Source organism: Gracilinanus agilis, chromosome 2, assembly GCF_016433145.1.
Source record: "Gracilinanus agilis isolate LMUSP501 chromosome 2, AgileGrace, whole genome shotgun sequence".
In the NCBI taxonomy this organism is placed as follows: domain Eukaryota; kingdom Metazoa; phylum Chordata; class Mammalia; order Didelphimorphia; family Didelphidae; genus Gracilinanus; species Gracilinanus agilis.
The window spans coordinates 123,965,411-123,991,139 of NC_058131.1; the positions used below are offsets into that span (position 1 = coordinate 123,965,411).

Below are 25,729 nucleotides of genomic sequence, written 5' to 3' on the forward strand. Positions count from 1 at the left end.
GGGAGCTGCCCTTAACGAATTCAGTAAATGAAAAAGCATTTATTAAGTACTTTAATATATGCCAAACACTGTGTTAAGTGCTAAAGATTCAAATCACCAATCCCAGAAGAACTCTGGATATGGAATGAACTGGGGAATATCATTCTAGGCAACTGTTATTGATCTATGAAAGACTACATAGTCATTTGTTTTCTCTGCCAAGGAGAATAATCTTTGAACTGAAAAATACTGAACAAAAATGTCCCCAGAGTATAGAATCAGGAATAATAGGAAAACCAATATTCCAATTTTCAAAGAAAGAAGTCTTTGATGTGTAAATCAATGAGTCAATTTCTGGCAAAATTTTGGTATCCATTATTAAAGGAGTATTTAGTGTCATCAAGAAAGGGAAGCAGTAATTCCAAAGAGGAAGAATAACTTCAAAAAGATGTCATTCCGAACTAATTTCCTTTTTTTTATCATAGGTAAATACTGATCCTGTAGATATAATTTGCCTAGGCTTTAGCAATGCCTTTGACAAAGTCTTTCACACTATTCTCAAGGAAAAATGAGAGAATTAGGATATATGATGGTGGATTTACAACTGGCTGAATGGTTAGACCCAAAGAGTAATGATTTAATGAAAAGAGACGGTAAAGCACTCTAGTGATTTGCGATTGATCATATTATTTAACATTTTATCACTGACTTGGATAAAAGTACAATGAAGACATGCTTTAAAAAATGTTTGTAGGTGATAGAAAGCTGGGAAAAAGAGCTAACGCACTGGATGACAGAGCCAGGATTCAGAAAGATCTTGAAGGGATAGGAAGTTGTTCTAAATCTGGGATAAATTTAAATTTGATAAATAACATAAAATTTTATTCTTGGTTTCAAAAAATCGAATTCACAAGCATAAATGGGGGAATTATGTCTAGAGAAAAGTTCATTTGAATAATATTTGGGGATTTCAGATGACTGAACTGCATGCTCAATATGAGCCGACAATGTGACATGGCATCCAATAAAGCTAATTTGAATTTAGAATACACTAAAAAGGCAAGGTTTCCAGGAATATGGAGGTTAGAGTCCCACTGTCTTCTTCCCTGATCATACCATATTTGGAGTATTCTGTTTAATTCTGGGATCCACATTTGATTAAAATAATGTTGATAAGCCAGAAAGTATCTAGGAGGAACGCAACCAAGATGGAGAACTTCCAAGATTATATCACATTGGGATCAGTTGATGGAATTGGGGATTATAGTATGGAGAAGAGAAAAGACTCAGGAGGAATGTAATAGCTGCAATCAGATATCTAATGGCTATCATATGGGCACAGCAGATTTTTTCTGCTTTGCTCTAAAGGGAGAACAAGAAGTAATGGTGGAAGCTAGAGAGAGGCAAATTTAGGTGTAAAGAATAGAAATAAAGTTTTGCCTAACATTTAAAGTTGCTTCAGAGTCATAAGCCTACAGAAGTAGTAAGTTTTCCTGTACTGGAGATCTTCATATGATGGATGGATGACCACTTGAATGTGCTGTAAACAGATTCATGGTCAGTTGATCTTCCCTTCCAGTTGTCAGATTTTGTAATTCTTTTTGAAACATGCTAATTTTGTATCAAGGCCTAAAGGATTAATGGGTTCTTAATGTTAACAGGCTATCTATTCCACTTTGTGCAAATGAGTCATTTAACTGATTCTCTCTTTTATAAATAAAATTATTTTAAAGTAGACAAGTGAGGTTTAAGGCTCAAGACAAAATAGGCTATTTTAGACAGCTAATTCGAGAATGTGTGCTCTAAGATTCATTTCTATGTCAGTTACCCACATTATGATGAACCTAAGCTTTTTCATAATTGTATTCCAAATACATTAAAACTAAATAAAATATCATGTAAAGCTCAGTAATTTTAGGAAGCTGGAGATTCCATATGTTCAAAATATGAATTAAACATTTTTTGCCACGTTGGTTTAGTTATTTTTTGGTCTTTACATGTTTAAAAATTGTCCACAATTAAGTGTAATTATATACAATTACAAAATCTTTGCGGTTTTGTTAACTTTCAAATCAAAAGTTCCTCAGTTTAGAACCACCTATGGTTCTCTGGAATAACACACTCACTGGACCTATACCTGTTTATAAGAAGAAAAAAAAAGGATTTTTACCTTGCGGATTTCCCAGTTTACATTCCATTGTTTCATATTTGCAAATCTCCATGTTGTAATTGGATCCCCTGTTGCCATATCTATCCTAATTAATCTATTATATGAGACTCCAAGAAGATCATCTTTCTTGCTTCCTTTAAACCTGGAAAATAATGATTGTGATCATTAAGAGAGCAAAGTCCAGTTGGAAACCATTTTATAACAGGGCACTTAAATAGTTCTCACTCAAGTTCCTTTTCTTTGGAAGAGTCAAATGAGACACACATTTCTAAACCATTCCACTGGGATTACAAAAGGCTGAGAGACAGTCGGCTCATTTACAAGTCCTAGTGAAGTATGCCTTTTTGTTATGGCATAAACAATATTAGAAAGAATGACATTGAATTTACTCCTTGATGGCACTTAAGAACAGATTTATATACTTTTACCTCTAAATCTCTAAATAAAATCATGTCAGAGAAAAAAAAAGAGCAGTGGAAATTCAAGTGCAGATAAGAAAACAGTATTAAATGAGTCTGTAAACTTAACTCCACTTCTTGTGCTATATGCCAGAATTATTTCTTCAGTTTCACCCTTTTGTACCTCTACTTTTCAAGGACATGCACAGTCTCTGTCCTATGCTTCTACTTTCCTTTTGTTGGAAAAGCAAAAGGATATACAGGGTGGACTACTCATTTGCTCATCTTTAGGTCAGTGCCTGCATGGCCTTCTTGTGTCTGAATACCATGGAGTGTAAGCATGGGAAAGCCCTTGATTCACATATTTTGGGAAGCTTAATAATTATAAACCTTTAAGAGTCTCATATGGATTCATTATCACGAATCACCAAAATAGGAGCAGACCATATGCACTGGGAGAAAGGGTAGTGAATGGGCAAGAAAGGCAAAAAAAAAAAAATGAGGGAAATAGTTCAGGGAGAAGAGATTAGCTGTGGGAACAGAAAGTCATGGGATACTTTCTTTGGGCTAGAGTAGGATACTCTGTCTCAGGAGGATTAGCTCTAAAGGAACATGGACAGAATAAAACAGAACAGCTGTAGGCTCACTGGTACTTTATTGGGCCGAGTCGAGAGTGGATTATTTCTTTCCAACTGTATCTTGGGGGGTGGTATAAGAGAAAAGAAGATAAGAAATAAATATTAGATCAGTCTTTCAGAAAACAGGACAGGTATGAATTCCCATCATACCTAGGAGGACTTGTAACAAATAAAACAAAAGATACAGTTAAGTTGCTGAGAAGAGCCACAAATATGTGGGCAGCAAGGTGGCATATTCATCTTCCTGAGTTTAAATCCTGCCTCAGACACTTCCTAGCTGTGTGATCCCAGGTAAATTGTTTAACTCTTTTAAGTTGTTCATTTGTAAAGTAAGCTAGAAAAGGAAATGACAAACCACTCTAGTATCTCTGCCAAGAAAACCCCAAATGTGATCACAAAAAATAGGACACAACTGGAACAAGAGCAACTACACAAACATATCAGATTATGCTTTATGTAAAATGAAGACCTTTATGTCCAGATTTATTACTAAATAATAGGATTTTGGACCTGAAGTGGATATCCCTCATTTATGTAAGAGAAAGATGACATAAAAAGTTAGTGGTAAGGGACAATAGATGGCTCAGTATATAGAGAGCCAAGTCTGGAGATGGGATGTCCCTACTTCAAATCTTGCTCCAGACACTTCCTAGCTGTGTGACTGTGGGCAAGTCACTTCATTGCCTAGCCCTTACCACTCTTTCAAAATACATAGTATAGATTCTAAGACAGTGAGGGTTTTAAAAAAAGTTAATGTTAGAGTAAGGACTAGAGTCTAGGATCTCCTAAATCCCAATCTAGTGCTTTTTCTACTAAATGACATGAAAGATAAATGATAGGACAACTACATGCTTATAGTAGTAATCACAAGCTTTCTTTAAATTTAGGATTTGACTTTGAAAGGTTTTATTACGACATACCTTTTCAGCAACATAAAATTAGGTATTACTACAGGATCTAGTTGTTTTTTTCCACCCCTCAAACTTAAGGAGATGATATTAGTAAAATGCAAAGAATAGTAAACTGGAAGTTGAAGTTTAGGTTCTGTTTTCATCTCACTTATGCTACTATTTGTGTGGCCTTTGCCAAATAATTTAGTAACTCTGGGCTTTAATTCTCATCTTTTAGAGAAGAGGACTGGATACATTTGGAACCAAGATGAAAAATATGTAAGCCTGAGAAGGTTAGGGGTGGGGGAAGCTAAGATTACCTCTTAAAGCTAAGAATGTATGCTTTGGAGAGAGGACATCTGGGCATGATCTGACATGAAGCTTACTTTTTGTCAAAGCAAAATTTAAAGAGTTCAGAGGAAGACTAGTATCCCATGGACAGAATTATACAGAGGAAGTCAGCCCAACATAGATGGAATACTTGAGATTAAAAATTTAAAGATGCCAAAACAAACAATTCCAATGAGGAGGAAACATAGGAGAGACCAATGTGAATCTATAGAGACCTCATTTAGTTTAGTTTTTTTTTTAACCCTAACTTTCTGCCCTAATAATAGCTCTAATACAGAAGGGCAATGGATAAGCAAATAGGAGTCATGCAGCTAGGAAGTGTCTGAGGACAGATTTGAATCCGTAGTCACCTGACTCTATACCTGTGCTCTATCCACTGTGCCACCTGGCTGTCCCACAAATGAGTTTTAAAATAAGGAAAAGGACAGAAGATGGAACCAAGTTCAGTTAACAGAGGGTGAATATAAGAAACTCAGTGTGCTGAAGCTATGAGAGAACCTGAAAACAATATTTTTAAAGTGATTGTCAGAGAAAAAGGAGAATCAAAGATGGAAAAAGACTTCTGCTGGGGGAAGGGTCGGATGATAATAACTGGCAAAAGAGAGAAGGCAGAGTTATCCTACTTTCATTTTACTATTCTTATCTCTGCCAAGGAAAATGACTTTTTCATTGGAAATGAGAGGACAACAATGGCTAGCAGGAAGTTGATAATCAAGATAAGTAATGAGTTAGGAAGAGAACACATAGTTCTTAATAAATATAAGTTGCTTTGGCTCAAATTTTGTTTCCTAAAGAAATGGCAAATATGATTGTCGAGCTTCTGCTGGGAAAAATTGAAAGATGAGGGGAAATGGGAAAAGTGCCACTAGATTGAAAATGATTTGTTGTTTTCAAAATAGGGAAGAGAACAAAGTCTGCCATATATAGTCCAATAAGTTCAACTTCAATTTTTTGAAAAATTCTAGTACAGATCATGAAAGAGATGGTCTGTGAATATCTAGAAAAGGAAGAAATGATTACAAGGAGTTAGTATGGCTTCATGAAGAACAGTTCATACCAGATTAACCTTTTTTGATAGGGTTATTAGACTGGTGGATGAAGAAAATGCTATAGATATAATTTATCTAGATTTTAGAAAACATTTCATAAAGTACTATATACTATTCTTTTGAAAAAGATAAAAAGTATGGACTAAATGATTATATAATTTGATAGACAGCTAGATGACCAAACCTGAGGAGGAGGTTTTAAATAGTACCCTAAAAGATCTGAATGAGGTTCTATATTAGTTATGATTTTGATTGATTAATTGAATAATTGACATAGATAGCAAACTGTTGTGAGGAAGATTAGAATAGCTAGTGATTAGGAATTAAGTTGTACATAGCAGGAAGGAGCTGGAGCTGGGAATTCCAGGTTGGAATGGAGGAGCAGGAAGAAGTGACTTGGCTCTGAGAAGGGACTCCATTAGGGGTTAACACAAACTGTGGTGAGCCTTGGGAGAACTCAGAGTAAAAGGACACCTTGCATCCTGATTTTCCCCTGGGATCCTGTGTGGTGTGGCATCTAGCAAAGAGGACAAGATCTACTTAATTCCTAATCACTAGCTATGCTAATCTTCCTCACAACAATACTCATCAAACTGGCTGGTGATAAAATCCTAAAAGATTTTGACAGGTTATATAGAATCCAAAAAACTGAAATTAAATTGTTTTAAATGTAAAGTCTTATAAAGTCTTAAAAAAACTGATTTTACAAGTAGAGGATGGAAGGTATCATTAGACAGCAGTTCATCTGAAAACAACAACTACATGTTTTAGTGGATTGGTAGTTCAATGTGAGTTGGCAGTGTAATGTGGCCAACAAAAACAAAACAAACAAAAAATCTAATAAAATTCTGAGCTACTAAGGGAAGTATAGCTTCAAGAAATAAGGTGATCAATCCTACTGTACTGTGCCCTCATTAGACCTCATGTAGAGAATTCTCTTCAATTCAAGGCATCAGTTAAGAAGGACAACCAATTTAAGGTAGAGTGTCCAGAAGGAATCAAACAGGGTGGTGAAGGGTTCAGAATCCATATAATATGAAGATCTATTAAAGGAACTGGGACCAATTAGTTTTTAAAAGAGAAGATTGGGGAAGGGCAGATTAAAATTTATTTTTAAAATATTTTAAGGGCAGTCATGTGGAAGATGGATTAAGCTTTGGTCCCAAAAGTCAGAAATAAGAGCAAAAGGTCAAAACTGGAAAATGGCAAATTTAGACAATGTCTGGAAAAACTTCCTAATAATTAGAGTTGTCCAACAGTAAAATAAGTTTCCTTGAAAGCTAGTGGTTTCTTACTCTTTGGAGGTCTATCAAGCAGAGGCTGAAGAATCTTTGCTTAAATTACAGTGGGAGTTCCTTATGAATATGGATTAGACTAGATTAGGAGGTCTTTATTTTTTTGTGTCATGGATCCTTTTGGGTAAAAGCCTAAGGACTCCTCAGAATAATGCTTTTAGAAGCATAAAATAAAATACACAGGGATTGCAAAGGAACCAATTATACTGTGTTATAAAGAAAAAGGGTCCTAGGGAGATATAGGTATACAGTGATATGAATGTATCTATGTATTCTCCCTAGTTGCAGGTGATGGAGGAACACCAACCCCGATCACCCTTGATGGTTGTTATAACTTCCCCCTTTCTCTAACAGTTGCCCAGGGAGGACCCAGAAAGGTTAGGTGGATGGGTAACCCTTTCAGGTCCCACCTGGGGTTGGATAAATTATTATAGGGCTCTTGATTCGCTTTGGATCACGTTTGGTATCTGACTGTATTAGCTCCCTCCCTTTGGGTCATAATATAAAGACCACTCAGGAAGGTACTTTTTAAACTCTCTTTATCTATAATCTATAATCAGGGAAAGGATAAACAGGATAAGGAATGGGGATTGGAGACCCTGTCAATCCAATATCTATAACTAGTTGACAATCAGAATTGGAGGCTATATTGATCTAGTAGAAGCTGGAGCTTTGTTCTCCACTACCCTTCTGGCCCAGCCTGGCCACAGCCAAGCCAGAGAATAGAGACTGCTGTTGATGCAGTTGTGTTGGTGATGTTATTCTCTCAGCTTTCACTATCAGTGTTTGGTGATGCACTAGTTCTCACAGTCTTCAGGAACTATATTCAGATTATTCCTACCATCTTCTTCATAGACCTCCCAGCCTTCATTCACCACACAGAGACCCAGAGACCTAAAGAGCTAGGAAGATCCAGAGACCTAAAGATCTAAAGGACCAAAACCCAAAGACCCCTCCAAATGGCTGTCAGGTTTACTTATACTGCCAGGCCAACCAACGTTTGCCTGGGAACATTCTATGCCTTCCAACTGCCTCCCCTGTCATTCAAAGGTGGCATCCATCTTTTCCTAGGATGTGAACATAACAACTGAAATATAATGATCAAAATATTAACCACCTCCCCCCAACATTTCATGGACCCCAGATTAAGAAATGCTGGTCTAGTTCCCTGGGGCCCCTTCCAACTTTCAAATTCTGTTACTCTGTAGTTACATAATCCCTTTTGGCTCCAAAGCTCATTTCTAAGACCATGAGTAATAAGCATTCTATTGTTCTGTCTGGCTCAAAAAGAGTAATATTGTGACCACTTGACTACGTTACAAGGAAGGATGTTTCTTTGGAGGGATAAGGTAAGTTCATGGATAATGATGAATTAGACAAAAAAAGTATGAATAGAACATTTTTAAAGGCAGAGAAAAAAACAAAAGTAGTACATAAAGAAACATGAATTGAATGATTTTGTTACTTAAAAAAAACAAACCCTTACATCTATAGGTGTTTCCCCTGGCTCTGTCCTGGTTCCTTTTCTCTCTTCTCTCTATGCTATTTCACTTAGTGAATTCGTATGTTTATATGGATTCAATTATTAGTATTGTTATTTTTTAAACCCTAACCTTCTATCTTAGAATCAGTGCTATGTATTGATTCTAAGGCAGAAGAGTGGCAAGGACTAGGCAAAGTCTTTGCCTTTGGCTTGCCCAGGGTTACACAGGTAGGTAGTAAGTGTCTGAGGTTAGAATTGAACCCAGGACTTCCCATCTCTAAACCTGGCTCTCTAGCCACTGAACCATTTAATTGTCTCATTTTGTTACTATCATGTTAAATAATACACAGGCAAATTTCTAAAAAAGCATATTATATAAAACAATTAATAGTCACAATTGTTGCTCCTTGTGCATTGAAATTTTCAATGGCTGATAAGCTTACAATAAAAAATATTCAAAAAGCATTTTTTAAACTGATACCCTACATGGCTACAATGGAAATAAAGTACCTGGAATACTATATAAAGCCATATCATGAAATATGGATTACCAGACTACTGTATAGTGTATTCTCTGACACACTGTGAATGTCCAGATCAATTCCATAAGCAATTAGTCAAAGACAGTGAGGAGTTACCATTTGCTTTTGGGAAACTAAAGAATTAGATTCTCTTTTTTCATTGAAGGTTACCTTTTAATTATCAGCTTCCTTAAAAAAAATCAGACCATTTCTAACTTTTAACTATATCTCAAGGTTCTGACACTCTGGTTGCATTATTTTATCACACAGAAGCATTCTGTGAACTGCCAAGATGTTTTGACTCAGTGAAATGGTAGAATGGAAATTTATCACAATGGACAATAAACCGAGTTCCCATTAAGTCATTTAAAATCAAAGTACATAAGGAAGGAAGAAAGAAAATATACAAGATCATTACCTTACAATGTAGTATGTGAGCCCAAATTCTGGTAAGGACTGCCATGCTTGGATAAAACGGAGCTTAGCATCAACTAGAGACATTTGCGCCACATTCTGGTGGGCTTCCAGAATTCGAGCTGCCAACTAGGAACAATAAGAATGGTCTGATAACTCTTTTAAGAAAAAATTAATAGAATTTATTTCCAGGTATCTTAGCCCCTCCCTCCTCTTTCCACACCATGGAAGGCGTCATCCAGCATCTGACAACTCTTGAAGGCTAATCAACTGTTGTTATTGTCATCACTAATTCCAGGATACTCTTGGAAGATTACAAGAATCCCAGGAATGACCCCAAAATAACTTATTCATTCTTTACTGTTTTAAGACATTGAAATCAGAGGACAAACTGGAAGTTCTCGATTGACACAAATATTATCAGATGGGGTCTCGTGACCATATAGGTAGGAGGCTCCTGATGATATCTCACTCTGGGTTTTCAAAGGCTATTCCTTTTCTTTCCTTTGTAGAGCTGCTGACCTGCTCAGATGAAATGGCTGTTTGATAAGCCATTTATTTAGTCATATTCTCTTCTGCATTCTGGAAGAGTTCTGTGGTATACTGGAAAGAGCCTTAGACTTGGGAGTTAGAATTACTTGAGTTCTAGTCTTAAGCATGCAATTTGCTAGTTGCATAGGGATATGATTCTGGGACTTGAAGCTCAAAGAACAGATGTGATCTACCAGTTGGAGCAAAGAAACACACTTTGGATGGCAGCCAGAAGTCCTTGAAAAGATTTTAAAATATTAAAAGTATAGAAAGGATTGTGAAAATTGCTATCTTTTCCCAATCTTGAAAATATTTCATGTAGTTTATGGATTGGAAGATAAATTCCTTGAGGGTCTTTCATTTTTGAGGTATTGCTTCATTTTTGTCTTTGAACATCTTGCATGTAAGCAGGTGCTTTAATAAACCCTTGTTGGACTGAGTTACTAATTATGTGACCTTTGCCAAGTAAGCCATCTGCACCACAGTATCCTCTCTGCCAAACAAGGATATTAATACTTGTCCTGCTTACCTTATAAGAGTTGTTTTAAGGCTGAAATGTATGTGAAAGTGTTTTGAAAACTGTAAACTCCTATACAAATATCACTGTTATTTTTCTCATGTCAAGAATGTAAGGGTTGCATATGGAAAGATAATTTTCACTGAAACATCAAGAGTTTTACCAAGAGGTCTAATCAGTAACACACAAGTCAATAACTAGCACTGAACATCTGACCTCAAAGGAACGAGAATTCAATGATTAGAGACTGAAGGAGAGTCTGGAGCAGTTGAGAAAAAGCATTCTAGACAAGCAGGTACAAGCAAGAATATGGAAAAGGGAAGGATAAATTTGGAGAACGGAGATTATTCTTATTGGCAGTCATGTAACGTGTGGCAGAGTGTTGTGAAGTAAGAAAAACACAATATGCTGGGGTCAGGCTTTGGAATATTACGCTGATGAGTTTGGACTTTATTCAGAAGTGATATAATTCAAAAGAAAAATAATATAATACAATTGATGTAATATATAATGCCATATAATAAATATAATACTTCAAGTCAAATAGGGGCAAGAGTAGAATGAAAATGATTGATAAGAAGGGAATTTCTGGATTTCTAAATAAAACTATCTCCAGAAGTTAATGAAAGACTTGTTTACTCATTGATGGGGTGATCTGAATCTTTTATTTCCATTTAGGGGCCTTTGTTCATTTTATTTACAATGCCTGTAATTAACTAAGTTTCTTCATTGAAGGTCTGACTCAGAAAACACTAGATATTAGAAATAAAAAGATATATGCTGATAACAATAAAAAACAACAGCAATAATAATAATTAGCATCTATATGGTGCTTTAAGGTTTGCAAAGCATTTTGTAATATCTAGAATAGTACTCATAAAAGCAGTTGGTCAGTAAGTTTAATTATTAATGATCTTAATTTTTAATTATAAATTCCCCCCTTTTCTTTTTTGATTCCATGACTTGATTTAAGAATTAGTATAAACCATGATGATCATCAGAACCATAACTCATTACTTCAGGACCACTATCCACTGCTATGTGTGAAAGAGGATTTCAAACAAACTTTGTAATTCAAAATGTGTAAATAATATAATTATTAAGACAAATTCATTTTAATGGGGAATAAAATTAGTTACTATGGTGGCTTAGGAGATTGGATTTCAGAGCTGGGAGGCTGTGTAGTCTAACTACAGGGTTGAGGTTCCATGTCTCTCAGCAAAGGAGTTACACTCACTTGGGGGAAAAGGTGTGGAAAGCTTATGAAAGGAGGTCAGGAGAGAAGCTGGTCTTCCTGGAATGAAAAAAGGGAAAAGGAAGTCCCAGGGAGTGGTATGTCAGAGGGGAAAATTTCTTCAAGGATGTAGGGAGAAAAAGAAGAAGTGAACAGCCTCTTCATTTTACCACAAACTCCCTTTTTTCTTCTTCTTGGCCAATATCTGAGTTCAAGTTCCCTCACTTCTATTTTCCTTTGGGAAAGCAGCTCTTAAATTTTAGACTCCTCTTTTTCTGGGGTGAAGCTCTGCCATCCAAATGATACTAATCTAAACGTTAGATTTACCTGTTTAGGCTTGTGTTTTTTGGCACACCGAGGTGATACAAAACATTCTGGTTTCATATCCATGCATTCAGGGTCAGAAGGTGCCTGTGAACTTGTATTTCTGTTTTTCATCTTCAGAAATGAAAGAATGTTGTTCACTTCAGGCCAGTAGGAGCTATCTGCCATAGTTTTGCCCTTTGAGGCTAAAATACAGGCAGCCATCCATCTGGCATACTGATTCTCCTGTAATAGAAACATGACAAGACCTTAAAATACTATGATATTTAAAAACCCACTTTCTTTGCCATTCTGTTTATTTTTTCCAAAGAGTATCTTCTCATCAGTGATTATACTTTCCACATATCATAAAGTTTTGCCTATATTTTGGCTCTTATTGTAGGTAATCAATACCCCAACACAACAAAAAGATGATGATAAAAGTAGGTTATAAAGAGATTATTATTATAAAGTGCCAAACAGTTGGTCTTGGAGTCAGCAAGACCTGGGATTGATAATATATTGCTTCTGACAATGTGGCTATGTGACAGAGAAGTCAGTTAACTTCTTAGTGATGCAGGCAACTTTGTAAGTTGGCTAGATGTTGAGCAGATACCCACCTGTATTGGCAGAGATTATTTCCTCTTTAGAATCCCCCTATATAGGGGGCAGCTGGGTAGCTCAGTGGACTGAGAGCCAGGCTTAAAGACGGGAGGTCCTGGGTTCAAATCTGGCCTCAGACACTTCCCAGCTTTGTGACCCTGGGCAAGTCACTTGACCCCCATTGCCCACCCTTACCACTCTTCTGCCTTGGAGCCAAAACACAGTAATGACTCCAAGACAGAAGGTAAGGGTTTAAATTTTTTAAAAAATCTCCCTATATATCAAGAAAATCATGGGTGGGATTTCTCCTCTACCCCAACCAAATTGAATTAATTTTATATATTTACATATATATCTTATTATATTATAAAATATTATATATTTCCATATATAATCACTTCCTTAGGTTAACAACTATTAAATTACTACTAAAATTTAATAACGTCTATTGAATTTTAAAATTGACAAATTGCTAGGGTACAAATAGCTCTGCAATATTCTGTGTGTTATCTAGTTCTATATTTTGGATATTGCTGGCACTAAAACAAATTAATGTCTGAGTATGGATAAGGAAAAATAACAGATGTTTGAATGTATCATTCAACATGTTTGCTTCTCTTTCCTTATCCTGCCTGGTCCTTTTAGGAAAAAAATAAGTAAAAACGATTAGCTTATTTGGATAGTTGCTTCCTTCTTCTAAATGGGGAAGGAAGGTGGCACAGTGGATCAAGTGACAGGAGTGAAGTCAAGAAGACTCAGCTTCTTGAGTTCAAATTTGACCTCAGATAACTTACTAGCTATGTGTCCCTGGACAAGTCACTTCACCCCTGTTTGCTTCAGTTCCTCATCTTAAAAATGAGCAGGAAGAGAAAATAGCAAACCATTCTAATATCTTTGCCAAGAAAACTCCAAATGGGGGTTTCAAAGAGTCAGACACAACTGAAATGACTGAACAAAAAAAAAAAACTCTAGCTCCACAGTCAGTCTACTCTCTTGCCTGGAACTTACCATAGGGGTAGTCAATCAATGGCATAGGGATACTGAAAAAGAAATCATTGGTGGACTCTGCTGCTTCTCTAATTTTCTCTCTGACCTAAGCTTTGAAGGGGTAGGAGAGAAGGATGAGAGAAGTGGTGATTAAAGGGCTAGAGAGAACTAAACCAAGAATCCCTCAAAACATTAGCATCATATAGGTGAGAAAATTCCTTATGTGCTACGACACACTAGTCCTTATGTTAGACAACTAAGCATTCATTCAATTTCTCTTTTTTTACTCACATTGTCACACCTCAAATATACTTCATTCATACCATCAGCAACAGGGATTAGCAACTTGATTCCAAACTTTCTCCCTGATACGTTTACATCTGGTACAACTTCACAGCCTAATGAGAAAGGGTAGGGAAAGCAGTTTATTTCTAAGGATTTGCTTTTAAACATTGAGAAAAGGGCATGGATTATTAATTTTGAAGTTGTTCATCAGCTTAGTCATGCCTTAGAACCTAATGTCATTCGAAATTTACTTTACCCCATAAATCCTCTCTGATTTATAGAGGGGGTCCTGGAAAGTGACCCTCACTAAACTCCTATTTTACATAAGAAGACTGAAGCCATCACATCAATGAATTGCTCTCAAGCCCACTCTAAATATGTGTCCTTACTCATGGTATCTCCTCCATCTATTATACCTCAGTGGAAAAGATGGCCTTTTTCCTCCCTTAGGTTTTGTGAACTGTAAAATATTTGGAAATGCAAATTATCATGATTATAATAATCTTTGATATCTCCCTTTTTCTCCATTGACTCCTTTTCTTCAACAAACATATCTAGGTCTCATTAAATAAATGAATAAGTTTCCCTGATCTTGCTACTTGATCTAACATTGTTTTCCTCTTCCTATTTATTGCTAGACTTACTGTAAGTAGAGAAGCCTATGTTCACTATCTCTACTCCCTCCTCACCTCCTTTCAACCTGGCTTTCATTGTCACCATCCTACTGAAATGGATTTCTTTGAGTATGAATGAATATTAAATATAATTCCCCTTCTCTTATTCAATGCCCTTATCTTCCCTGATATTCTATAGCAGTTGATACTCTGGATGACCTTTTTTTCTTGGTACTCTCTCCTCCCTTGGTTCCCATGACACTGTACTCTCGTGGCTGATTTACTTCTCTGATCATTCCTTTGTCTAAGATCCTTGACCCTCTCCTCATTCTTAACCTCTTTGACTTCATCCACGCGTAGGGCTTCATTTATTCCTTCTATGCAGATCATTTCCAAATTTAAATTGGCTCTTTCCTATTCTCAATTGCTCTAGTTTGATATCTTCCTGCTGAAATAACTCCAATTGGATGTACCACTAACGTGTCAAAGTAAGTCCAAATAGAGCTTATCACTGTTTCCTTAAAATCTGTTACTTATCATTCTATTTATGTGGTGGTTATACTCCCAATTACTCAAGTTTATAATCTTGAATTTTTCTTTTCCTCTTTTCTTTCCCTTATCCCACAAATCCAATCAGTTGCTAAGTCCCATTGATTTTAATGCTGTGATCCTTGTACCTCTCCACTCACATTGTAGTTGCTTGGGTTTAAGTTCCCATCTTTACTCATCTAGACTTTATTAATAGCCTTCAATCCACTCTGCCTTTCTTTAGTTTAACTCCTCTCTATTCTGCACCTAATACTTCTGCTGGAATAATCTGCCCTATTTAACACCCTAATTATATTATCCTTTATTAAAAAACCAGCACTGGCTCTTTATTTCCTTCTCATTAAAACATAAACATTTCTGATTCTGACTTTCAAGATCAGTCAATAAATTAAAGTAAGCACCCATTCTGCACACCAAGCACTGTCATCAGCATCAGAAACACATGAAGTGGCAAAAGACAGGTCCTCCACAATCTTACTCCAACTTAAGTGTTTATTCTTCGATCATGACTTATTTCAGCCAAATTGTATCATTTATTCTCTATTCTCCATTCTTGACCTTCCTTTTGCTCATGCTGTTTCCCTATGCCAAGAATGGATTTCCTTATCTCTTTTGAAATCCCTCCCTTCCTTCAAAGATCAAATCAAGAGACACCTCCTTCCTGAATCTCTCTGTCTCTCTGACCCCTTCATAACTTGCATCTGAACTCTACCTTTCAAATTTCTCTGGATGCCTTAACTTTTTATTTTCCTCATTTAGAATCAATTATTTTACTTTAAAAAATCCTCTAATTATATTATAAGCTTTTAAAGATAAGGGCCTGTATTTCAGCTATTTTTGTATCCATAATACCTAGGTACAGAATTTGGCACATAGGAAATTCTTAGTGTTTGTTGAAATAAAATATTAAATATTTCCTCAGGTTTTTCTCTTGAAACATAGAACAGAGAAAACAGATTTTTAAAGCTTCTTTGATCGGGAATCAATAGCTAAGACTGAAAGCAAAACTATGCACCCCCACACCATTTTTACTTCAGATATATTAATAATTTGTCAGTTGGGGATGATTGACCTTAAATTACAAATAATATTAAAAATACAAACTCTAAAACAGATTGAGCACAATTTACTTTCATCCAGCATGGCAAGGAAATAGAGTCTTATGGTTTGGTTCCCAAAGAGTTATTATTCATTCCTTCATTTATAATTTATTAAGAATTTAATGCCTATAGAGTATGAGGAAAGTATCATATATGCCATACATGAATTACACATTTTCAAATGGATTGTAACAGTCAAAACACAATGCTAAAGCTACCCTGAATTAAATTTAATCTAAATGTATTTAAAAGCTACTTCAGCATCATTGTTAAGAACACTGATTATTTTTCTCTGGATGTACAGAAATAATGATTAATAAGAATGCTTTTAAAATGAAGCAGATGCTAGATTACAGAGCTTTATAGTACCATAATAAAGGCCTATTCTATATGTAGGATGGGAATTTGAAGCAGATTATAATGGAGGTAGGGGTCAGGTTTGTGGGGAGGAACATATTCCTCCAATTTGTGCAAAATGATGCTATCATTGGACTAAATCACCTAGTTTTCCAAGACCTCTTTACCTTTAACTTGTTAGATTAATCATAATAATCCAATTCACCATTGAACATTCTTACCTCTAAGATGTAGTCTCTCAACTGGTTCCCCTTGTTCAAGGTCCTTATTTTTAAAGTAGGCTATTGAAGTGTCTTTAAAGACAAACCAATATAGTTTGAAAGTTTTTAATGTTAATTTTTTGGCCCTGAAAATGAAAGAATAATATCTTAATGGTTCTAAGAAAAACAAAGGCACATACAATTTTAACAGGTTGCTAAAAAAAGTTACTTTCCTCTAGTGCCCATTTCATACAAGTTGATAATATGTTAAATTATTTTAAAATTTGAGGATTATAGAATTAAAGGAATGAGGCCATTTAGTCTAACACCATCATTTTTACGGATGATGAAACTGAGGGCTAGAGAGGTTAAGTGACTTGCTCAAAGTCACACAGGCAGCTAATATAAGGCCTGGGACTGAGGATTCGAATTCATATCCTCTGAATCTGGATGTAGTTCTTTTTCAACTATTTCTACCTGTCTAATAATTTAATTTTTAATAAATGAGTTGAAATAACTACAGGCCTCACACTCTAGCTACTGCTCCACTTAGCTGCCCCTCCCACTAATTTATTTCTAAAAACTTGAAATTAGGGTTTCATATGAAAATACATATGCCTGATTGCCTCTAGAACAGTTCTTAGAAACTAATATTCATGTGAACAGTACAAAACTTTGGTAATCACAAAAATGAGGGATTTTTCTGGTTTCTGCTGGACATATTTAAGAGAAATTATCAAAAGCTTTCTGGTCAACATCAAAAATTACATTAGTTTTTCAATCAGTAATTTATTTTTAGAAGGTAGGATTATCCAAGATTTGAAAAATTTAAACTTTAAAAGAAATATTTGTTTTGAAAAGTCATTAAGCAAGGTCCAGTAGCTCTTTGATCCCTGAGGATCACCAGTAGTATGAAAACAATGCCAGCAGATACTGTTAGCTGGAGGAAAAGAAAAAAATAGATGAACAAAAGAAAACTGGAAAAGAAATTATAGAAAAGAAAAATGTGAAAAACAATATGAACTGTATACAATGTCATATGATAGAATACTACTGATGGTTGCCATAGGGTCCTTTCCTTGTACTGGAGAGGGTAAATGTTCCAATTTTCCAAAAGATAATATGAGAATAGAATTTGTCAAGTATAGGCCAATAATTTGGATATTTTGCTCCTAGCAAAATTCTAAAATATATTTTTAGAGAGATATTTATTGAATATTTAGAAAAGGATATAGTGGTGATCAAGAAGAGGTAGCATTGCTTTATTATATTGGTCAAACCCAATTTTATTTATTACACTGTAAGGGAAATGTTGTGGATGGCAACACAGTACAGTGGAAAGTGAGTTATATTTGGAGTCAGAGGTCCTGAGTTAAAATCTTCGTAGTTCTGCCACTTATCAGCTGCATGACCTCAGACTAGTCCAAGTGTAACCTCTCTAGGCATCAATCAACTTCTGTCAAATTAAAGGTTTAGACTCACTGTCCCTTCAAGTTCTAAATCTTTGATACTGAGATAGCATTTGAAAAAGTCTCTTATTTTTGTGGAGGATATGGAGAGAAATAGGACCGATGATTGTATGGCTGGATCCAAAGGGTAGTCATTAATGGTTCGATAGATATTTGGGATGAAGTCTCCAGCAGAGTGTCCTAGGGATCTGTGTCTGGTCCTATGCTGTGCAATATGTTTACTAATGACTTGGATAAAGGCATAATTGACATATAATCAAATATACAGATAACATGAGGCTAGAAAGAACCATTGAACCATAGATTAACAGAGTCAAGATTCAAAAGGAGCTTGACAAGGTAGAATGTTTTGAATTGAAAAAGATTGTTTCTCTAAAAATGGTATGATATATATGTTATATAGAAAACTAAAAATAAATATATAAGAACAAGAGGGTTCCCCAAAAGATAATTGTCATTATGGACAGATAGTTCACAAGAGAAGAAAGACAAGCTAACAACAACTGTATGAAAAAAAAGTCACTACCAATAAGAGCAATGTAGATTAAAATAACCTTGAGGTTTACTCTAGAGGTGCTATCAGATTGGCAAAGATGACAAAAATGGAAAATGTTAATTTTTGGAGGAGCTATGATAGGACAAGCCTTTTTGGTGGACTTGTAAATTGAGCCAACAATCTAAAAAAGCAATTTAGTATTCTAGCTGAAAAGATCTCTTAAGAGTCTACAGCTGCAGCCCTATCAGTATTGTTATTAAATTTAAAACTCAAAAGAGGGAAATAACAATGTAAATATCATTGTATACACATTTATAATATGCATATATTGTGTATCCATATACACAAAAGAATTTATAATAGAAATTTCTGTTATGGTCAAGACAATGCATGCATACATACAAAATGACAACTGTAAATAAAGTGAATATCCATCAGTGGGAAATGACTGAACATAGTATATGTTTGTAACATAATATTTTTTAAAGAAAAGAATATTCAGAGCAACCTGAGAAAACTTTTAGGTATTGCTACAGAATCAAATAAGCAGAACTAGAACAATTTATACAATGACTACAATATTATAAAAGAAAACAATAATACAAGACTTAAAATTATGTTCAATGCAATGACTATTCATGACTAGACAATATTGATGATGATGCTCTGTACATCTTGCAACCCAGATGATTCTAGAAGTGCAAGATGAGACATACATTTTCAGATAGGGTCAATGAGTAGGCAGGTATGGCTTAACTATATTTCATTGCTACAAGGGAGGGCTTGGGATAATGATTCCAAAAAAAGGAGAAAAATGCCAACAAAACATAAATATGCGTATATCTAGCTGGTTCATAGCTTACTTTTGTTTTTTGTATATATTTGTTTGCATGTTGTCTCCTCATTAGATTATAAGCTCCTTGAGGGCAGCAACTGTCTTTCTACTGATTAACTTCTTTAGCTCAGTTTCTTCTTCTTTAAAATTAGAAGGATAAGATGTCCAAAGTCTCTTTTAACTCTCAATCTACAATCCTACGAGAGCCATTTTCAAATATTAGAAGAGAACTAACATGTCTACACCAAGCTTAAAGTCACCCACTTGCTTTGGTAGATCTTCATGTGACATGTTCTCTCAGTTCTTTGCTAACTGGGAATTCATCTATGGGCCCACTCCACATTAGCATCACGAGATCATAGATTTAGAAGAAGGATTAGATTTATTCTGCATAGCACTAAAAGGCAGAAGGACGAGTCTGGTAGACCTAGAGTCAGACTCATCTTCATGAGTTTAAGTCTGGCCTCAAACTCTTACTAGCTGTGTGACTCTGGGCAAGGCACTTAACCCTGTTTATCTCAGTTTCCTTATCTGTAAAAAGAGCTAGAGAAGAAAATAGCAAACCACTCCAGTACCTTTGCCAAGAAAACCCCAAATGGGGTCAGAGTTAGACATGAAAGAAAAATGACTGAACAACAATAAAGTGTTCTGCCAATAGAATCTGAACTCTCTGAGGGCAAGAATAACTTTATTGTGTGTGTGGGCACCTAGCAAAGAACTGTTTATGTAGTAGGTACTTAACAGATATTTGTTAGATTGAAGGTAAAATGAAGCAAATTTAGATTTACTGTAAGGAGAAACTTCCTAACAGTTCCACCCAAATAGATTTTGAGAGGTAAATAGTCCTACCTTCACTGGAAGTCTTCAAGAAAATACAGAATAGATGTTCCTGAGAAGATTCTTGTTCAAGTATCTGACAGACTTCTGGCTTATAAGACTACTTTGAACTTTGAAATTTTTTTGATACTGATTTGTTTTCTTTTTTTAAGTGTGGACACATGATTTTTTCAATATAGAAAACTTACGCTGGGGAATTTTCCTCTACCGAAGCAGATCAACCCTCTCTAATTGGTCCTCTTCTGGAGCCTAATTCTTACTTTGAAACATTATTTAATAATTCTGTAACTATCTATAAAATAATAGATAAATGTTTTGGTTTATGATAATCTAAACATATAATATAGTATAGCAAATTAATCTCTAGAAAACTGAACTTTGAATAACTTTGTTTTTCAGTATATTCATTAAAAAAGGGACATTTAGGATTATACCTACATAAATCCGTGGCAAGAATCACAAAATATTATCTCTAAATGATTCAGAATCAGGAATATAATCTAATAAAACATCCTTTGAACACTTATGATACATTTAAATGTTATCATTCATTGAACATTTCTTGAAAGTCTTCCCTTTGCCCTTTGACTTAGTTTAAACAAACCTACCAGTGTGGAGATGATTTTTTTTTTGAAGTTAAATGCTCTAAATCTGTTTGCTGAGAAAAATCAACAAATCATTTTATGGTGTGAGTAACTGCTGTAACTTCAAAGAAGTCTCACTTCTTTCATCTTAACACACCTTTATCGCTATCACGACTTTGACAATCTTTTTTTTTTTAATAGGAAAAAACTCCCTGACAACCTAACCAATCTTAGGGTTACAATAAACTCTATCTGAATTCAGAGACAGATAAAATCACACAACTCTCTGGAGTTCAATGGTCACTCCCTTCCAATGGAGTTTTGTTTGTCAAAATTAAGGCAAAACCTTTCATGTAACTAATTTTGATCATTTAATTACTGTAGCAGGACTACTGATCATTAAATATGACTTTGATTGTCTCAAGGTAACAAATACCTAAAAGAATAATGTGAAAGCTCAAAGCACTACAGTGTTTTGATCCTCTAATTGTAGTATATAACTCCTACTTTCCATTGAGGGTCTTGAATGGTGCTCAGGGGAAGACAGGGATGATGATTCATCTTTGTTAAATACATGGCTGGGTTTAGATATTAAATATCTAAGAATTATTTATTCATAAGCTTTGATTATCAGTGATTTCTTGGCTCTTCTCTGTAACCTTTTTAGGTACTCACCTAAATAATCTGAGATAATCCGCAAGCTTCGGTATGTCTGTAATGTCCTCCTATGGAGAAAAGTACAGCTTTTTACCAATAGTAATTTTGTAAGTGCCAGAATTTTTCACATTAAGTTAAAACACACACACAAAATAATGTAAGTAAAGTTAAGGAAAAAGTAAATTCTAGAAATATTTTTTAAAATGACTCGATAATTGCTTAAGCATCACCTGGAAAAACAATCTCATTGCTTGTAGTAGCTATTTTTAAAATTCTGTTTTTAAATCATCTTTACATTATAACAGAAATTAAAATCAACAGTTCAGATAAAGACCTCAGAACAAAGTTTCACAAATCAGCTTAATACATCTCTTAAAACTCAAAAGTCTATTGTTTAAATTCATAGAAAAATATTTTAAGACCAAGTTACTCAAAAAGTACTACCGTCTCATATTCTCTTTCTAATAAAGGCAATATGAGGAAAGCCAATGCTAGTCATAGGACCACAGATTCAAAACTTGAGGGTCAAATAGAAGTTTCTCTGACATTAAAAGGTTTTCTTAGCCTTCTCTTTTCTACCTTTCCAGTCTTCTTAAACATTACTATCTTCCACATACTTATGGTCCAGTTAGCCACAAAGGCTCACTTAATCTTTTTCATACATGACACTCAAGCTCCCATTTCTGTGACTTTGTATTGGTATCCCCCATGCATGGAATATACTCCCTCTTCACTTCTATCTCTTGGAATACCCGATTACCCTCAAGCCTCAATAGACATATATTTCTATATGTATCAGGCATATATATATATATATATATATATATATATATATATATATATCTACCTCAGGAGTTCTTAATTTATTTTATTTTGATTTTTTAAATAGCACTGATTTTGTGGTTATTATTTTTAAAAATGTTACCATAGTATGTGTCATACATAAAAAAGGTTATTATATGTGTACAAGGAGCAGAGTCCCAAATTCAATCCTACCTCTTCCCTGTGTGACCACGGTCAATTCACTTAACCTCCCTGATTCTTAGTTTTCTCATTTGTAAAATGAGAGGGTTGAACTGGATGGTCCCTGTGGCTCCTTTTTAGCTCTACATCTATGATCTGTGATAAATGTTGTTTCATAGAATGTGAGCTCCTTAAGGGTGATTTGTTTCACTTGTATTTTTCTAATCCATAGCACCTAGTGCAATTAAATACATTATAAATTTATTGATTGAAAGGGAAATCAGAGTATGTTGTAGCCCAATCTCCTCATTTCATAAGACATTGAGGCCAAATGGGTAAGGGTGGGGAGGAAGATTCTGGTGACTTGCCCCACAAGGTCACATAGGTAGTAAATGTTAGAGGGCAGGATTTAAACCCAGGTCCTCTGATTGCAAAGCTAATCCTCCTTCCTTACCATGTAGCTATGATTTAAGTTGAATATAGAATGCCATACTATTTCATGGGCATCATTTATTTCAAATAAACTAAAATCCCATTTATCTGTTCAGTGTGGCATTACTGTCAATCTCTTTGTATTCAATTCTTTTTAAAAATAAAAAAAAAACCTATATTTAACAGCTACCACCAACAAAAAAATTTAACTAAACAAGTGTATAAAAATTGTGCAAAACCACAAATTCTACATTGTTTACAATTTATTTAAAAATATGTGAATCATATTAAGATAAACATCCTCTGCTTTTGAGTTCCCTTTGAATTTGTTTTAGTTGAATACTTTTTTTCTCTTGATGTTGTGGTTAATATTTTAAAAATAAAATTATAGTATATATTATTCTCTTTTTTTCTCTTCATATATTTCTGTATTCTTTTCCAAAGTGGATATAATAGAAGCTTTCTAAATCCATTTATTTAGCAAATACTTTTTCCCAGGTATTTGTTTTTCTATGACCCTAACTTTTAGAGAGGAAGTATCCAGTAGTGAGTGGAGAATTGGACTTACAGGTGAGGGGAGAACTGAGTGAAATCATATCTTGGATGCTTATTAGCAATGTGACTAAGAAATACTTAGTGGTGTTTATTTAGAATCTGCTCCCCAGGACTCTAAATGCCAGCTTCCCATGTTCCTTCTCACATTACATGCTAATGTAAGGAGGACATATATATATTGGTGTAGCCCAGCCTCTGGCTCTCTTTTCCCCTGATCACAGCTAGGAAAGCGGGCTTTATGCCAGGCAGGAGAATCTACACACATGGGTTTACTTTTTGTTAGATAATTAGGTTTGAACTTCTATTTCTTTTAGTTTATTGTCTTTATACTTCAAATGATTAGTAATAAACTTTATAAAAATATAATACTTGGGAGTTATTGGATATTAATTTAAATTTTACAGTGGTAAGTCATGTAACCTTCCTTAGTCCATTTCCTCATTGTAAAATGGTGTAACAGTTCTTAACTTTTGAAGTTCTTTTGAAGATTCTTTTGAAGTTCAAGTGAGATAATGTGTTTTTGTAAAAGCTTTGCAAACTATAAAACAGCTACAAAAATGCCACTTATTACTCTCATCTGTCTTGCTTGTTGAACTAAAATCCCCATTTAAAATTTTTTGATTAAGAAAGCCGCACACACTAAATGTAGAAATCTGTATTACTTAAAATCAGTTTTTTCTTTTTCCTTCTTACTATTTATATCAGTAATTATGTGCAAATGACTCACTTCCTCATTGCATATCAATGCCATTAAGGTCATAATTATCTCTAAGATAAAGAAGGCAAACAACAGGTAGTAGAAAGTGAATGACTGACTGAAACAGGAGTGGTGATTCCATTGTTGGCTTGGGTATTGCTACATTTCTCCATAGATGAACCATCCATTAAAAAACAAAAACTACCATCAAATGGAATGAAGATCTACTGGAGATTTTTTCATTTGTTCTATATGTTTCAAACTTCTCGATTTTTTCCTTTTTCAAAATGGTTTTAAAACATTTTGTAATACTCCACTCCATTATTTTAATTAATCCTTATTGCAAGTCATTGCAAATATTATCACATTAGGTAAAGTGATTAGTCTTGGGTCACAAACATAATTAGTTACAAAGCCATAAGTCCTGACTCCATGTCCAGTGCTCTTCCTATTCACCATGTTAATTAAATTGTCCTTAGAGGCAGGTGGCACAGTGGATGGAGTACTAGACCTGGAGGCAGGTGTTCAGATCCTATCTCAGTACCTGTGTGACCCTGTACAAGTCACTTAACATCTGTCTGCCTCCATTTCCTTGTCTGTAAAATGGGGGTAATAATAGTAACTACTTCACAGTATTGTTGTGAAAATCAAATGAACAATATTTATAAAGATTGAGCACAATGCCTGGCACATAGTAGGAGCTTAAAAAGACTTTACATTTACTTTGAGAATTCTGCAACAGTGGATAGAGCGCCAGACCTGGAGTTGAGAGGACCAGGGTTCAAACCTGAGTTCAGTTATTTCCTAGCTATGTGATCCTGGACAAGTTACTTAACCCTGTTTGCCTAGCCCTTGCCCTTCTGTCTTAGTGTTGTTACTAGGGTAGAACGTAAGGGTTTAAGAAAAACACAAAATCATTTGCTAAGTTTTATCAATTCTATCTCCATAATATCTCTCATACCTACCACTTTCTCTCTAGTTCTAGTTCCAAGGCTCTAATTCAGGCCCTTATTACATCTCCCTTAGATTACTGATAACCTAATAATTTGGTCTTCCTGTTTCAGTTCTCTTTTCTCCAATCAATTCCCACACAAATGCCAAAATGTTCTTCCAAATGGACATATCTAAGCATATCCCTCTCTTGTTCAAAGCTTCCAAAGTTTTCCTATGGTCTCTAGGAGAAAATAAAAACTCCTCAGTCTGGCATTTAAGGCCTTCCAAATCTGATTCTAAGCTACCTTTAAAAATAGTAATTCAGAGACTTCCGGGTTAAGATGGCTGCAGAGTAGAAGCAGGGCACTTAACTCTCCTAACCAACTATTCTGTCCTCACCTAATTTACTTATAGTTTCCTTCTTTACATTCAAGTCATTCACCCATTCTGAATTTATCTTGGTAAAGGGTGTGAGATGTTGATCTAGACCCAATCTCTCCCATATTGTTTCCCAGCAATTTTTGGTAAATAGTGGCTTTTTGTCCCAAAAGCTAGGTTCTTTGGGTTTATCATAGATTGTCTTGCTGAGGTCTCTTACCCCAAGTCTATTCCACTGATCCTCCTTTCTGTCTCTTTGCCAGTACTATATTGTTTTGATGACTGCTACTTTATAGGACAGTTTAAGATCTAGTACTGCTAGGCCACCTTCCTTCATATTTTTTTTCATTATTTTCCTTGATATTCTTGGTCTTTTGTTCTTCCAAATGAACTGTGTTATGGCTTTTTTTACTTTCAGTTTTATT

General features: G+C 34.9%; 1 protein-coding gene across 1 annotated transcript in view; it reads right to left on the reverse strand.

The window, feature by feature from the left end:
* The window catches only part of FERMT1 (FERM domain containing kindlin 1), a 63,550-nt gene that overhangs the window by 7,200 nt on the left and 30,621 nt on the right, over positions 1-25,729 (reverse strand). Inside the window, exons 9-14 of the mRNA XM_044663398.1 lie at positions 21,365-21,414; positions 16,490-16,614; positions 13,655-13,761; positions 11,798-12,019; positions 9,193-9,317; positions 2,150-2,291 (exon numbers count right to left, since the gene is read on the reverse strand). Coding sequence (XP_044519333.1) covers positions 2,150-2,291; positions 9,193-9,317; positions 11,798-12,019; positions 13,655-13,761; positions 16,490-16,614; positions 21,365-21,414 — 771 coding nt within the window. The remainder of the gene's footprint in view (positions 1-2,149; positions 2,292-9,192; positions 9,318-11,797; positions 12,020-13,654; positions 13,762-16,489; positions 16,615-21,364; positions 21,415-25,729) is intronic.